We start from the raw sequence: 16,716 nt of genomic DNA on the forward strand, positions 1-16,716 counted from the left end.
AATATCTTCCAACTTTCATCACAAACAGAAAAAAGCTTAGTGACTCTTCACACCCCCTAATGTTACAAACATCACAACATGGCCAGGGCCCATTATGGTTGTAGGTTGAGGACTACCTGTATCTCATCCCTTATCTACAAACAAATCAATAAAATAGCATTTTTTCAGTCCTGGTATCAGCCGAAAATCCATTTTGGAGAAATAAAAATGAATGGCATAAATATTTAGTTTTTAAGTTTTGGTACTAGAAAAGTGGAACATGTATGTGAGGAGATTAGTAAGTAAATCTCCAAATTTGAATTACAATGGAAAGCAACAGGAACTGATCTCCCTTGCATGTAAAAGAAAGTTAAATTAACTGCTCCCTCCACCCAAAAAAAAATCTTCCAATTTTCATTGGAGGCAGAAAGATTTCTTCTCTTTTCTTAACCATCTAACTAAAATTCTGACAATTCTATGAGGTCACTAACATGTTTTCTATTGCTATCACTCAATCTCTTTCTAGCATTATTTTTATGAAATAACATTTTTTCAGAACAGATGAACAACACTAGTGAAAATATTCATGAATGCATTTAAGATAATTATGTGTAGAATGCAGATCTAACTCTCTTCGGCTAAATGACAATCAAGGACTTTTGTTATGCATGAATGAAGTGCAATTTCAGCAACATGTGCCAAGAAAATGAGTAAACCAATGAAAAAAGATGAATGATTAAATGCTTGCTTCACTTACACATTGATTTACATACAATATATAACAGAATAGTAAGATGTGCTGATACTGACATGGCTTTATGAGTTCTAATGAACTATAACTTAAATAACTTCTACAGAGGACTGTGTGTCTGACACTTTGAAATGTAACATTGCCCTTAAATAAATAATTTGGTAGCATTTTCTACAATAAAGACTTCATAACTGAATCCTTACCCACTGAAAATCTATAAACAACCAGTAAACATCTCTGAGGAATGTAGAAGTAACGAGACTGCAACAACTTGGATTTTGCCTGAATCACTATATATTTTCTATGGAGTTAGTACTAACCCTGAGTCCTAAATGTTCTTCTGTTTTTTACATCAGTGCCTTATATAAGGGATATGTTTACATGTTTGTTTTTTTGTTCAATTTATATCCATTACAAACAAAAAGACTCTTGGCAGGCCACCATCCAGGATACTCCCATGTCCTTTTTATAAAAACAATGTTCTAATCATGCTTTTGCTTTCCTAGTTTTGTATTCCTGTACTGCTGGATTCAGTCAGTCCTATCATTCAGTTAAAACTGTATTGTTTGAGCAATTTAATATATTACCTAAAATAGAATTCCATTGTTTGCACATCATTTTTATTACAACAGATTACATGACTTTATGTTAGCAAGCTCAAACAATATTAAATTTCCCTAAATGCAATACAACAGACCAGCCAAATGCATTCTGTTTTACATTGCTTTTGAAAGACAATGAAACATTTACTGTACATAAAGCTTTTGCATAACTATGAAAATCTGTGCTGCCTTCTCTGAACTCGTTCACATTAGTGAGATAAAGCTCCTGAGGTATTTTTTTAATATAGATCTTTTGATCTTTGTTCTAGAACAGCAACTATCCAACAGGGTTAAGCAGGATAGGCTCTCTCATCATTCAGGAGTGCCATTTATAAGGGTCATAGAAGCCTTCCTTTTTGCTCTCCCTCTTAAAACCTGCCCTAAACGTTCATGTTGCCCCTTCCCCATTAGCACTCAGAAATCTATTAACTTGGCTGATCAAACAAACCCAGGTGGATGGGTAGGAGGTGAATAAGAAAGATGCTTGTTCCTCAGAAATGGTTTTAACTGCGGGAGAGCTTGCAACTGTTTCTAGGTTTGAATACAGAGGGTTTTTGCCACAACTTGTACTGACAGTATCATTCTTTTATCCTAAATACTATAACCATATTTTCATCCCTATGTATACTGGATTACCAGTATCTTCATATAATGGAACTGCATTTATTGGTGATTAAGTAATCAGTTTACAATATCTAGCATAAGAGGTTTACCCATATGGAAATAAATTCGTAACTACCGTATTATAAGATTCCATTATCTATTATGTTTTAATATCATATCTACCCCAGCTTTGCTTCTACATCAAAATATTGTGATACTAATTGCTGATCTAAGAATCCTTGCATTTCACCACAGAAAAATATTAAAACCTTGGTCTGGAAAAACTCAGTCCAACACTGGATCAGAAACCGGTTCATTTCACATATATAACATATTGGTATGTTGGCTTTTCTTCTCTGTTAATAGCCCATTTACACATTTTCCTCAGATGACTTTAAACTATTTTTCAAATTTTCAGCAAAATTCCTATTGTATCTAGAAGAGGCTTTAGTCACAGATTGGGAAAACTCTTGGGAAAAGATGAGCTATCTAGCATAATGTTATAATGAAAAGCTGTTAACAGAATGATTCTGAACTACAATTATAGCACGCTTAGCTGCAACCACAGTAATTTATCATAATGTTGAGAGAGGAAGCTGGTTGAATACACACTGATTAGGGGGGGAAAAAACAGCTTTTTTGATATATCACTGTAGATAAATTGTTGACAGGTCAGTATTTTACATAACATTCCATGTTTAAAGATTTAGCAATCAAATAGCGACCATGAGGCACTAAAGTCTTCCCTTTAAGGATCAGTTCATTCCAGTTTACATTCTACCAATCTGGAAGACATTAATGGAACTTTCTTTGAGCAAGCATAATGGCAACTTATTAAAAAAATATTTTATGCAGTTATTGCTATTGCCCAACTCTGTTATAAGTAAAATATAAGCAATAAAAATTGTGAAACAGTATCATTCTATTTTTAAAGGAAGTAATCAAAAGACATACACACACACAAATACACACAAAATAACATTGCTGGAAATTATCTGTCTATTAAGAAACACTGAGTGACAACATTAGTTTGAATGCCGAGACTTTTTTCTTTACGTTTGTATTATTCAACTCACCTAGCTTCTTTATATAATGGTACTCAAAAGTTAAATACATTTGAGTTGATCAACATCAGTGATTTGTTTGGTAACAAATACCTGGATTTCAAGAGAGGCTGTGTGACCCACTTCTTTAGTTTTCGTCGTCCAAATGAAGTTTTTGTATGATCCAAGATACAGAAAAGACTGCCTTTGGTTTTCATATCAGTCTAAAATAATTATAGGCATTAAATTAATAAACTGGAGCTTCAGTATAAAATATGAATCTGAAATAGCAACTCAAATGGTTAATTCTAGAGGGATGAATGCATTGTAGAAATATTTTAGACATACCAAATATAAAAACAGCATCAAAAACCATACAATTCAACTTAAGGGCTCAGATTATTAGGGGCAATATGCTGACTCTGTAAACCGTGAAGTGGTATGTAAGTCTAAGTGCTATTGCTATTTTGCTGTATATCAGTCTATGTGCTATTGCTATTAAACACCTGCTTCCTTTTTTTTCCCTTTTAGTTTTCTTAAAAATAGTTTACACTGGTAATACTGGTGATACTTTTTATACTTTTTAAAAGTCTATCATCAGCTTAATTCTGTTTCTGAGGAGAGGGGAGACTAGGAACTATGTAATGAATCTTACAAATCTAATTCAGTAATTCCATGGCACAGCTCCATGGAATCATGATCCAGTTTTTCAAACTCTCTAGTCCAGGCCAACATAGAGACAGAGCTTCAAAGCCCGAAGATGATGACACCACTGTTAAAATTAAAGAGTAGAGACAAAGCAGTGCTAGGAACCTCACCTTAGGAATTAATGTGCCCAGGACTTCAGCATCAGTAACTACAATCAGTACAAGCTGTGCTCAATAAAGGCCAGGCTGTTCAAATATATAAAAACTCTTATCTAAAGTAAAGCACTGGAACATGTTGGAATTCTGTCAGTCTCTGATAAACTACAGACTGTACAGCTCAAAGTGCTGAACCTTGATTCTGACTCTCAAATTTGACTATTTTACTGTCGATTCCACCATAAATCAACAAAGATTAAAAGACTAGAGGCTAAAACATATAAAGAATGGTTGCTGGAATTGAGATGTCTGATTTGATGAAAAGTACTAGGGGTGACATGATAGCACAGTGGTGGCCAACCTTTTTCGGCTCCTGTGCCAAAAATTGCACGCACACAAGCATGCCAGCACCGAGAAGGCAATGCGTGCTGCCCCCCCCCCCACGGCCCCTGTGCATGCACGCACAAGACCTTCCTGTGCGCTGCGCATCTCTGCGCATACATGTGCATCTCCTGCACATGCACGCCAGATACCCAATAATCAGCTTTTGGGCAGCGGCCCACACGGACATGTGCAGTGAGGCTCTTCTGGGCGACCTCTCGTGTGCTGGCAGAAATCAATTTAGTCTTCAAATTCCACTTCAGATTCATTCTCTTGCCTCTTTGCTACCAGATATAAACTTGGGTTTAATTACAGTCATTTCAGAAAAGTAACTCCACTGTGAATTCTTTTTCTCAATGGCATTATTTTTAAGAATTACCAGCTTCGAGGATGTGGTATTTGATTTAATTTTACTTAATTGAAAGATGGATGAAATGTATATACAGACCAAAAAGGGCTGGAAAGAATAATGTAAAGCTTCATTCACAAAGCACATAAATACGTAAGATAATTCTTCCTTACTTGATTCCGCAAGATTTCAAGATTCTTTAACGTAGCTCCATTTAGCATCATATATTCATCTTCACTTGATAACTTTTTAAAATTACTTAAAGAAAAAAAAGCATCCACATTAAAGAAACAAAACAATCACCGGAACTCTAAAAATAACTTTAATTTTATACATTGCAAGAAAAAGACAAACTCAAGAGTAATAGTTATGAAAGAACATGTGATTCATTTTACTTAATACATTAAACATTGCAATTTACATTAATACATACATTTTCATTAAAAAAACTTAATTCTAATTTAAAATTCATTATAAATTTTAAAAATTTAGTGATGCTAGTGGCTATCTTCACTTTTTAGGTAGATACCTAAATGTCTCATTCCTATATATTGCCATGATGCGCAGTGGTTAGAACACAGTATTGCAGGCTAACTCTGCCCCTAGCCAGAAGTTCAATCCTGACCAGCTCAAGGTTGACTCAGCCTTCCATCCTTCTGAGGTGGGTAAAATGAAGACCAAGATTGTTGGGAGCAATATACTGACATTTGTAAATCACTCAGAGTGCTGTAAAAGCACTATATAGGGATATATAAATCTAAGTGCTACTGATTTTCATAGTAAATTTAAACAGCTTCATGGATGAGTTAACTGAGATAATTTATTTCATATGGGATTGAACACAGTTGATTCCTAAGATACATTCGTCCTAGGCCAAAGACATTGTGGCTCTAAAATCAGAAATTGAGAGTTAAAAGGCAACGATAATAAACTCACAACTGAAGAAGAAAGGAAGAAGATTGCCCTAAGGACATCTTAAGAGATAGATTCTTCCAGAACTTAGAAATGTCTGGTTGACCAAACATATGTTAACAGGAAGTCCTTTAAAAAACAATAGTTCTTCCTGTCCTTGGGACTTTGGCAAATTGTCTAAATCAGGAGCTTTCATTCAGCTAAATTTGAAAATCTGAGATAGTGAGAAGAAATTCAGTCTTTTTCATAGCTACCTTAAGAAGAAGCAATGAATGTGAGGTTTTGCCAGCACATATGTCACTTGAATTCTGTACCATTAGAAGCAACAGACTTAGCTGACTATTTTTAAAAAACTAGTCAACTCTGTAGATCTTTTGTTTTCCTACCAAGCTCTTTATTACAGTCTGCACAGTAAAAGATCTTTTGCTTTAACTTCAGCAGTTTGGCTGAATATTTACCCTATCACCTACTTAATAATACCTATTATTTATTAAGGTATTAATTCAGTGATATTTTCATTCCTCTGTTATAATGTTGCTTTTGTTGTTATTTCTTAATATGCTTTTTATTGTTGTTGTTTTTCTGACATATATTGGATTGAGAATGAAAATTTTAAATTGGGCATATGTAAATTGGGCCTACATTCTTGACTACTGGCGACTACACAGGCAACTTCAAACAGTTTTCTAGGCTGTATTTTCAGAAATTATTTGTTAGCAACATTGTTGTCATGAATCTGCAACTATAATTTACAGATTGCACTGGAGGAGATAGATATATAGATATATAGGTATACATTGTCTATGTACAACTTATTTGAATTGCAAATACCATTAGCTGGAAACATAGCTTTAATTTTTTTCTACTTCTAAATATAATTTTCATTATAACTTAGATATCACAATTATAGTGCACTTATTTTGTGAAACAATATTTTTATAGTATGTAAGTCAAAGTAACAACAGTTTTAGTTATCAAAATTAAAACTATTTACCTGGGGTTATAGAGTATCTTCTCTAAATTAAATTCTTTAAGATACAAGATTACAGCAGCCAAGGAGCACAACACTGATTTATTGAATTTTAAAATCTGGGACAATGCTTGAGAACCTGGAAAAAACAGCAGTTTGTGGACAGTTCTCCAAATGGCATCTTACTCATTACTATCACAAAATTATTTTCTGGAGTACCAAAGATCTATGTTCCTACAAATTTACCTTTTCTTGGATTTTTATTGAACTCATTTATTTACTCACCGTAAAAAACTAACAAATTAATTTTAAGTCAAACTGACTACTAAAAACATTTCTAAAAAACAGACAGGATTCCCAATGTACTTTGTTCAGAAATAAATAAGGATCAACATACTGTACAAATTACTAGTGTAAAGTTGAAATTTTGAACTAACTTTATGTTTTGATTTAAGGCATTACTAGCTTAAAATTAGTTTTTACCAGCTCAAAAGAACAGGAAATAATTTTTTTCCTGCTACTAAAACCTGTTGTACGAAAAATAAATAATATATAAGTACATATATTCATCTTAAAAACTATTAACTTCATAAATGTAAATAAATATTTTGTAAATTATGTCAAACTAACATGACACAAAGAAGTTTTATAAACAATCAAGTCACCTGTAATACATACAATTGCTAATTAAATAAATCTTTTTGGATTCGATACCTGTGCCATCAAGTATTTGACTGCCATAGAAATCTGTAATCGTCTTAAAAGCACTTCCGTACTCAAAATGTTCATTTTTCATTCTTTCAATTCGTATTCTGTCATCTTGTAAACTGTAAAAATTGACATTTTTAACTTTACTATGCTGTTACATACAGCTGAACAATAGCAAAAGCTCTCCATACTTTACTTCAACATTCACACAAATGACAATTTTTCCAAGTGAAACTTAAATCAAGTTGGTTTGAAAGGTGACCTTTCCTTAATGCATTTTGAAAGGATTCACTTTCTACAAATTCAATTCCAAGGAAGATTTAGAGTTCTGAATTTGGACTTTAAATGTTACTCTCTTTCCTCTAGCTAAGTCCTGCAATATTTACATTTCTAAAAGAATGACAGTAATTGTACTATTATTTTGTTAGTTTGACTAACCTGATGTGAAAGACTCAGGATAGAACATCTTGTTACCCAAATTGTTTTCACACCATTGAAATGAAAGCCTTTTTTTCATTTGTAAAATAAATGGTGTCAGGTATTAAATTATCTCCTAAAAGGACCTTCTTCTGATCAATAGCCAGCTAGATTTTAGAAGCTAAGACATGCTTACATGGTTGAGCAAGGAGTTTTGCCATGCCATGTTTGCTATTTTTAATGATTGTTGAAGACATTTAAAACATTTTGCTTAACTCTGAATTCTAAGAAGTCTAGGAAATAATTACTGACAAATGTATCAATGTAATCAATGCAAAGTAGGGATTTTGGCTTTTCATGCATATGAGAGATAAAGATTCATGAACAGTAATTAATTATGTATGTCTGGTCCTCACATGAAACAAAGATTAAATGTTTGCATCAAGATCCTGTTTGAATTAAACCCAGAAACCACTCAGTTGAAAGAAGTTTTGGAGCCATAAAAGATTCAATACCAAAAGAGAATTTGGAAATACATGCAGCAGCCCAAAGTCACTTTGAAACATTTCATCACAGGAGTTTTAAGTTATCCATTCATCATTTATTCTCCTATCAAAACTCCAAGAAATGATAAATGATGAAAATTCTGGCCTACCACCTCTGAGAAGACACAAAACAATTAATCCAGAATACAAAAATTATGTTACTAACGGGTCTCCATTGCTGACTTGCTCTTGGACCCATTCCTTGAGTCCAGAGCTAAAAATAAGTTAGTACATCTGTGCCGCAGAAAATTAGACAATTATTAAAAGGCAACATAAATCTTAATGCCATCTAATGGCTGTACAGATTTTTGAAGTCCAGTTTGGGCTCACTCCAACAATCCTTAATTCTAATTATGCTCTACCAGTAAGTAAGACCCATACTCCTATAACAGATAAGGGTTACAATCTTATGATGAAGCTGTGGAATAAATCTGACCTCTGCTTAAGCTAACATTAGACCCAATTTTATATTTTTGCATTTTTGAACTATTCTTCTAATTATATCAAAAGCCTGAATTTCTACAAGAGGAAAGAGAAGCAAATATTACCTAAATAATTGTTAAAATTACAAATAATAATGCAGAAAATAGATAAAGAGACAAGTTCCGGGATCATTTGAAAACTAGTACTGTACAAGGCATTTAAAATACAAGTAAGAACAGATGAAGATACTTTTGAAAAAGAATCATGCAGCAAGCATACTGTAGCATAGTACTTTGTTACTCCTACTGTATAGATAAAGAACTGAAGGAGGGCAACAAATAATCTGATTTAACAAGTAAAATAACAAATAAAACACTATGAATAGAAATATGAGTATTTATTGGATTTTCATACACTATGAAATAGTTCTAATAAAATCTCTACAATTAATGAATAAGCAACACAATTAATTTTTCTACAAGCTTTCAAACACCAAACACAAATTACTGAATGCCAACATTTAAGATTCCACTGATAGTTATTCTTCAAGATGTTTTACCTAAAACTGAGCAAATTAAATTTTTGTTTGTTTGTTGTTTTTTGAACTGATTCAATGCAATAGCTAATACATCTTTATTATTACTTGCTTTTGTACCGCTAAGACTTGGATTTGCAAACACTTTTATTTCGCTCCTAGTAGTATCTATGATGGTTCTTCAAATGGCAATAATTATTTTCTGCAAACTACTCACCCCTGGAATGCAAGATATAGTTCTCTATCAAACAATCATTTTTTACCTAACCTTTTTCATGAGAAGGGAAAATAACATGCTTACATACAACTTTTAGGGTTTTTTTCTGAACACATTTTTCTAGGTTATTTTTTTTGTCGGTACTGATATCTTTGTATTATGCCTAAAAAAAATAGAAGCACTGCTTTATTTCAGTATCTCTGTGTAGAAATATATTCACTTCCTATGGATACCATCTTTGAATAAGATTACAACCAGTTTCAGCCCCAATTAGAATGAGATTTGTAAGACCTCTCCCTTCCCTTAATTTTTTGCAAAGCCACAAAAGAAAATATTTATTTTAAAGTCCCCAACATTTACAAAAGACAAAGTTCCTAAGCAATGTAATTCATGTTGCTTCACTGCTTCAATATTATGGGAGACTACAGGTACAATAAAAAGTTTCTAAGAAACATGAAAGAAAGACCTTTAAGAAAAATAAATAAATAATATCTATATTTAATATGAAAATGGAGTTCTAAATATGCAAACGGAGTTCATATGCTCACTCAATCCTCTAATTCAGGGGTGTCAAACTCACGTCGTCTCAGCGGCATTACGCGACATATATCAGGACTTTTTCCCCCTTTGCTAAACCAGGTGTGGGCGTGGCCAACACGGGCTGGGAGTTTGACAGGCCTGCTCTAATTCATTGGTTTCCAAATGCTTAATCCATTTGGTTTAAAGACAGAATGTGAAAAATGTGACTTTAAGTACTGGAATAGCAATAACAATACAAACATGTAGCTCTAACCTAAAAGATTATGTCATAAGATGATTCTTCTAATTATGAAAAAAAACCTTCTCCTATAACAGAAAAAAAAGATGTTTTTTTTCCTCAATTCCAGATCTCTGCCACTGCTATTAAAGACTGCAACAACTCTGTGTCAGTACTAGAATTATTTAGATACAAGACAGCCTAAATTAGACCTCCCCATCCTCCTCAGTTGTGCTGAATTTCAATTCCTACTACTGTTTCCCAGCACAGAGTTAACCTTTGAAAAATAGCAGGTTGTGGAAGGCTAACCAAAACATCAAATAGGTAGAGGTCATGAACAAATAGGGAATTTTTTTCTATGTGATTCTAGCATATCACCCCCAAATGAATATCTTGAACTCTGTTGTAGCCCAAGCCCTACTTGGAACAGCTTTCAAACGGAGATTTTAGAATGTTAAAGATACATTACATTGGTTAGAATCCAATGGTTTTTAGAGACATAAATAGCAAGTTATCTTCTAAAGACCTATTAGCCTTTAATCATTCTGTTGGGAGACAGAGAGAAGAAACACAGAGAACCAGATAAAAGGCAACTTCGCTGCAATAGTAATGTGGGTGGGCCAAGGTGCTCAAGAGGCCATGGTGTTCAAGGTTTTCCTAATTTGGAGGGCTATAAATGGGACAGTGAGAGAAATGTACTTTCAGACTTGTAAGATTCTGTTCACATGACCTTAACAATAAAGTTCAATTAGTTCATCTGGCAGTCTTTCCTGTCTGATGTAACTCATAAGGCTAACAGTTCTCTTTTCTTTCCTTCCACCTTCTCCACTATTCTTTCACAGACTTCTCCAGAGAGCTAGGTTTTTGCACAATATGTGTGAAGTAGGATAATTTAGGACTGGTCATTTATATCTTGAGGGGGAACTATGGGTTGATTTATTTGACAAGTCTTCTCAAACACCAAAGTTCAAAAGTGTCAATACTCTCCCTATCCTGCTTTTCAAAGTCTACCATTTGCTTCCACAAAGTGTCACAGGGAATACCATGGCTTGCATAACTCTGATTATTTGTAGGTAAAGGCACACTGAAGTATTTGAATATCTTTTCCAAGGTCTTCATGGCTGTTCTACCAAGTGCCAGTCTGCAGCATAGTTATTGACTGCTTATTCCTTTACCACTCATGGTAGATCTTAAAAGAAGCTACCCCCCTACTTCAATATCTTAATTGTCAATTCTAAGGCTGGTTATTCTACCTGCTATCATTAGCTTGGTCTTTTTTATACTGGTAATCCTCGACTTACAATAGTTCATTTAATGACAGTTCAAAATTACAATGGCACTAAAAAAAGTAACTTATGATCATTTTTCACTCTTACAACCACTGCAACTTCCAAACATATATGTGATCAAAATTCAGACATTTGCAACTGGCAAATATTTTTGACAATTGCAATGTCCTGGGGTCCTGTGATCCCTTTTTGCAACCTTCTGACAAGCAAAGTCAATGGGGAAGCCAGATTCACTGAACAACCTTGTTAATAACTTAACTGCAGTGATTCATTTAAACAAATATGGCAAGAAAGGGCAAAGTCCATTTAACTGTTTCATTTAGCAATGAAGTATTAGGCTCAGTTGTGGCATTAATCAAGGACTATCTGTATTTAATTTTAATCCAATTTTTTCACTGTGCTTCTTTACCTTTATTATTTGATCTTACATACACACACACATAGCATACTATTTTAATAATTCCTTCTGTAGAATTTAAAAAAGATAAATCTAGTTATGAGTAAACATTTCAAGAGTACATGTCATATATATTATGTGTATGTGTGTGTATATATGTATGTATGTATGTATGTATTTCAGACAGGAACATACTGAAAAAAGAAAAAAAAGACACTGGAGAATTAATGGCGATAGTCTTCATTAATGCCTCAAAAGAATTTTTTTTAATAACCATTACATTCAAGATTTGTTCTAGAAATCTCCATGATTTGACAATGCATTATCTTCATGCTATGGAAGTAATATAGGATCTTTGATGAAGATCCAGTCCTATCCCAATAAATACTATCCTTATCTATATCTGAAGTAACAGCCATATAAATAAATATGGGGATAAATGGTAGTATTCCAGATCAGAAAACCTAGTACAACATTAAATGATTACTTATTATCAAGAAAAAGGGTCAAGAAAGGTACGTATAAGGACTTGCTCACTTCTCATACTTACAAAAATCTGAACAGGACTTTAAAGTAATGTTTGAAATAAATATCAAATTGTTCTATTATATAGAAGCTTACCATACAGAAGTCATTCTAATTATAAGCTTCTCAGTCTGATCTGACACATCTCTAGGAAGAATAATCTCAACTGGCTGCAGGCGTAGTATTAGATTTTCCAACTCTAAACGAGCTACAGAATCTTGAAAACTGTCAAACAGAACCTCTCCTGTAGTAGGTTGGACCGCCTGAAAAAAGAATATAGCAACTTCATAAATTATTTTCCAGATAGAATAACTCTGTGAAACCTTAAGCCATCTAATTTCTTTCTTTCTCTCTCTCTCTTTCTCCGAGTTTAATAAACCAACTTAAACATAGAATGATTCTAAAGAATGTTTATTTTTTATTTACATGAAATGTCCATACAATATGTAGCTATTATTTGTCTTCAGCCATACAGATGTCTTGTGTATTTGCCAGAAGTACTTAGTAATCAACCATTCAATTGCCCAACGAAGACCATTATTAAGCTGACTTCATTGTTTAAAACTGCTAAAACAGTGAATATCACTGCACATGGTATAGTTCATATCACACATTTGTTTCAAATCCATTTTTTATTTATGATCCTGCTTTTAGTTAAGTTTCAACGAATTCCAAATTCTGGGATCCAGTATTTGTTTGCTTGCTTGCTTGATTAATTTATTTGCCATCTACCTTGCTTGGAGATACTCTAGGAGGCTTTGGTGTTTTGGTGTTGCTCAAGATGCTACTTTACAGATACTCCGGATTATGACTTAAATGAATCTTACCCAGTTAAGTCAATGATCCTTTTGTAATGAATGAGGGGAAGAGGTAAGGTCAGTTGGGGAAGATTAATATAAACTGTCAACTTTAATAATTCCCCAGATTTTCTTATATAAAATTGGGTTTGTCCTGAACTGATTCCACTTTTTTTCTGCTGAAAGCAACAAGGCTTCAGTGGAATGCATCAACCCTCAACCTTACCTTACCTTACCAATCTATAAAAGTTATATATAAAGCAAACCAACCTGGATTGAATTTACTACTCCTTGTATTATATTACTCAGTAGCATCTGTTAGAATGCAACATTTCCACTTTTTCTTCCCACTATCAGTCTCCCCAAAACTATTTCAAAAAGATTGGGCAAAGGGATCGGTTTGAAAAATCGGTGAGAAGAATTGACAAAATAACCCTAACCTTTCAATCTGTCCACTCTACAACCAACCCATTCTTGAAGGTACTCTGACCCTTAAAGTTCTTGTAGAGCCAACAGAAAAGCAGCAGCTGAAAAAGTCCCCTTCATTGCTGGTACTGTACTAAAACAAATTACAGTGTACTTCATTAATTGGTTCTGGAAGGGGCAATAATTACCAAACAATATGCCAATCTGAAACTTTCACTTTTGTACAAGGCCATTTTGTGAAGGTTTTATTCTCTATCTAGTTGGGATGGAAATTCTCAACAGGATTAAACAAATTTTTACCATAAAGAATAATATATTGAGTCACACGGTAACCAATACCAACCAGTTCTAGCTTGTGCATTGAGCACCAAAAAAACAATGAGTACCAGGACAAAATGTTTGTATCAAAATGTGTTGAGTACCAAATTTGATGAGTTTCAATGTGGCTGAGCACCAAGATACCCACTGTATTGTATTTATATTGAAATACAGTTGGATACATTGTGAACAATTACAATGTCTATAGCTATAATTATAAATTAAAGCTTTTTAGAAATGCTTACCACTACACCCAAAACAATGTTGTGATTCTTATGGTTTAAATTTTCTTTGTTTTCAGAGATGCAGAGAAGATAATTATCGCAAACATTAGAAGAGATTTCCTCAGCCTCCATTGAATTATCTAATTTCAACAGGGGATTCAAATGTAGCAAAGTGTTAAAGGAAATTAATTCTATATGTACTTTTAACATAACCCAAATACAATATGATCTGAAACTTTTACTTTTGTACAAGGCCATTTTGTGAAGGTTTTATTCTCTATCTCGTTGGGATAGACATTCTCAACTAGAATTAAAGAAAATTTGGGGTTTCCCCACCAATTTATTTTACAAACTTCTAAATGTCGTTCTGTGTTATCACTTTTTAAAAAAACCAAGATTCTCCAAATGATTTTTTATTTTCATAGATTGTATTTTAAATCCCCCAAATCACCTTTCCCCTAACCCTGTGACAGACTTTTGAAGCAAATAGAATTAAAGTTAAAACTACATCATATTCACGTAATGAGTTTTGTACAATAACCTATACAATAAAATGCTATAGAAAACCACAACAGGAAAACCATCATCCCTAATATGGGCAATTTGAAGCAAAACAGACGAAGCAGGTGTAAATGTAACTAGAAGAATAAACAGAGTACATTTCAAACGAACGAATAAGAGGTACACGAAAATAAATGTCATCAAAATAATTTAACATCCATAATAAAAGGATATCTTCTCCTAGAAATGTAGCTTTGGTATAGAGTGAAGTTAATTTTCGGGTAAAAAGAGAGCTTTTGTTCTCTCCAATAGCCTTCAAAGCAGCAGTTTCCATTTGTTTTACTACTCCTACCTGCAAGAGAAGCAGAGAACATGAAGCACTGAGAAACACTGAATAAAAATAAATACATTAAATATTGAATTATTTTAACTCAAATTATTTTGACTTAATTATTATACATCCACCATTGCTGGTCCCAAGCCCAAATGAGAAAGGAATATCGTTGATTGTCGGGCTAGCAACCCATCCCTGTAAAAAATTATACCCGCTACAGAAACAGCAAGAAGGATCTCCAGAAAATTTACTTAACCAAGCAACAGTTGTTTTGAGCCGTTGGCTTATATGACGACACTGGAATATCTTGGGGACCATAATTTTCAGATATTGCCCTATTTGAGGAAGTTGAACTGAAACTACGATGAGTGACTACTGTCTTAGATGAAGCAGCAACCAAAATTAGCCTCAGGATAAGTGCCAAAAAATCAAAGGTCATGTATGTGAACTCCACCACACAGATACACAATGAATCACACTAGGACCACAGCAACTTGAAGAAGTAGAAATTTAGGCAGTGTAATCGCTCAAAATGGAGATGCAGAGATGGATATCAACTGCTTCATTGGAAAAGCAACAGCTGTTTTCCAGAAGATAAATAAAATCTGATCCTTGTTATTTATATCACTAAAACTTAAACTCCATTTGCTTGCTTCTATAATGATTCCAACAGTCATTTATGCCAGCGAAAAGGGATCAGCAAATATTAACAAGAGACTTTACATCTTTCTAAGGATTCACTGTTTTGACCATATTATTAATGAAAAAGTGCTTCAGAAGAGTTTCTCCTACAAACTATATAACATTGTTACATGCAGATCCAACTTGCAGGTCATATTCTCTGCATGGAGAACAATTGAATCCCCAAGATAGCAATGAGATACCCCCCCAGATGCCAAATGATCAAGAGGATGCCCCCAAAATATATGGCAAATAACATTCATAGAAGACTTAAAGAATCTAAACATCACATGGGAAAATGCTGAAATATTCACTGAAGATTGAAAATGCTGGAGATCCCTTGCTGTCCAATATATCCTACATAAGCTCTAATGCTAAATTGAATTATTTTACAAACTGATGGAAATCATACGTATCAATTTAATTTTTCTTCTGGTAAACAGCAAAAAACACTGATGTATGACTTCGTACCACATTTTATATGTATAACATATGATCAAGAAGCAGACTCTACTCCTTGGAAATATATCTTGATGATCATAACATTGTGATCTGACTAAGTAACCAACCTCTGGTCATGACATTACATTTAGGGCCACACATCACATCACTAAGCCATGGTTCATTTTAATCATACTAGAATGATTGGCGTAATGCAATGTGATTTATATTCCCAATCTCCATCTAGATTTATGTTAAATATGCACATGGTTCACATAGCCATGGTGCCAGAATGAATGAATGAATATGCTGGTGTAACTAATGATTTTGACAGGTTCACGGGTTTAGTCATTGCTCACATCATGCACACTTTTTTTGCCTATGCAATCCTGTTTTGTTAGGCTTGTACAGTAAAATGGGAGCAGAGTTAAAATTCACTCCAGACCTTGCTCACCTAATTAACTTTTTAAAAAACTGCAATCTTCCCTAAGTTGCTTGATATATCCTAGAGGGTAACAACTCACAGTTAAGGAATGTTCCCATAACTAATCATTTTAAACAAGAAGCAAAGAATTGCAGTTCAGTGACAGAGCATTTGTTTTGCTTGTAGAAGTTCAAGACCCCTGACTAAAATCCTGAATAGTCTACAACAAACAAAGGAAGTAGTATACTAGGACAGATGGATCAATTACCTAATGATATAAAATAGCTTCCTGAGTTCTAAGCCAAAGTTATAAATCATAAATGATTCCAAACAACAAAATAAATAGAGGGAAAAAGCACACAAG

At 33.6% G+C, this 16,716-nt stretch overlaps 1 protein-coding gene across 2 annotated transcripts in view; it reads right to left on the minus strand.

Annotated features, from left to right (window-relative positions):
- The window catches only part of MSH3 (mutS homolog 3), a 48,173-nt gene that overhangs the window by 22,286 nt on the left and 9,171 nt on the right, over window positions 1-16,716 (minus strand). For both annotated transcript variants that reach the window (XM_087958237.1, XM_087958238.1), the window contains 7 exons: window positions 14,705-14,824; window positions 13,993-14,133; window positions 12,303-12,469; window positions 7,108-7,220; window positions 6,418-6,532; window positions 4,685-4,769; window positions 3,093-3,202 (listed from right to left, as the gene is read on the minus strand). In XM_087958237.1, coding sequence (XP_087814363.1) covers window positions 3,093-3,202; window positions 4,685-4,769; window positions 6,418-6,532; window positions 7,108-7,220; window positions 12,303-12,469; window positions 13,993-14,133; window positions 14,705-14,824 — 851 coding nt within the window. The remainder of the gene's footprint in view (window positions 1-3,092; window positions 3,203-4,684; window positions 4,770-6,417; window positions 6,533-7,107; window positions 7,221-12,302; window positions 12,470-13,992; window positions 14,134-14,704; window positions 14,825-16,716) is intronic.

The sequence above is a fragment of the Notechis scutatus genome, chromosome 2 (assembly GCF_049901735.1).
Source record: "Notechis scutatus isolate UNSWTSFEM ecotype Mainland chromosome 2, rNotScu1.2, whole genome shotgun sequence".
NCBI classification, from domain to species: domain Eukaryota; kingdom Metazoa; phylum Chordata; class Lepidosauria; order Squamata; family Elapidae; genus Notechis; species Notechis scutatus.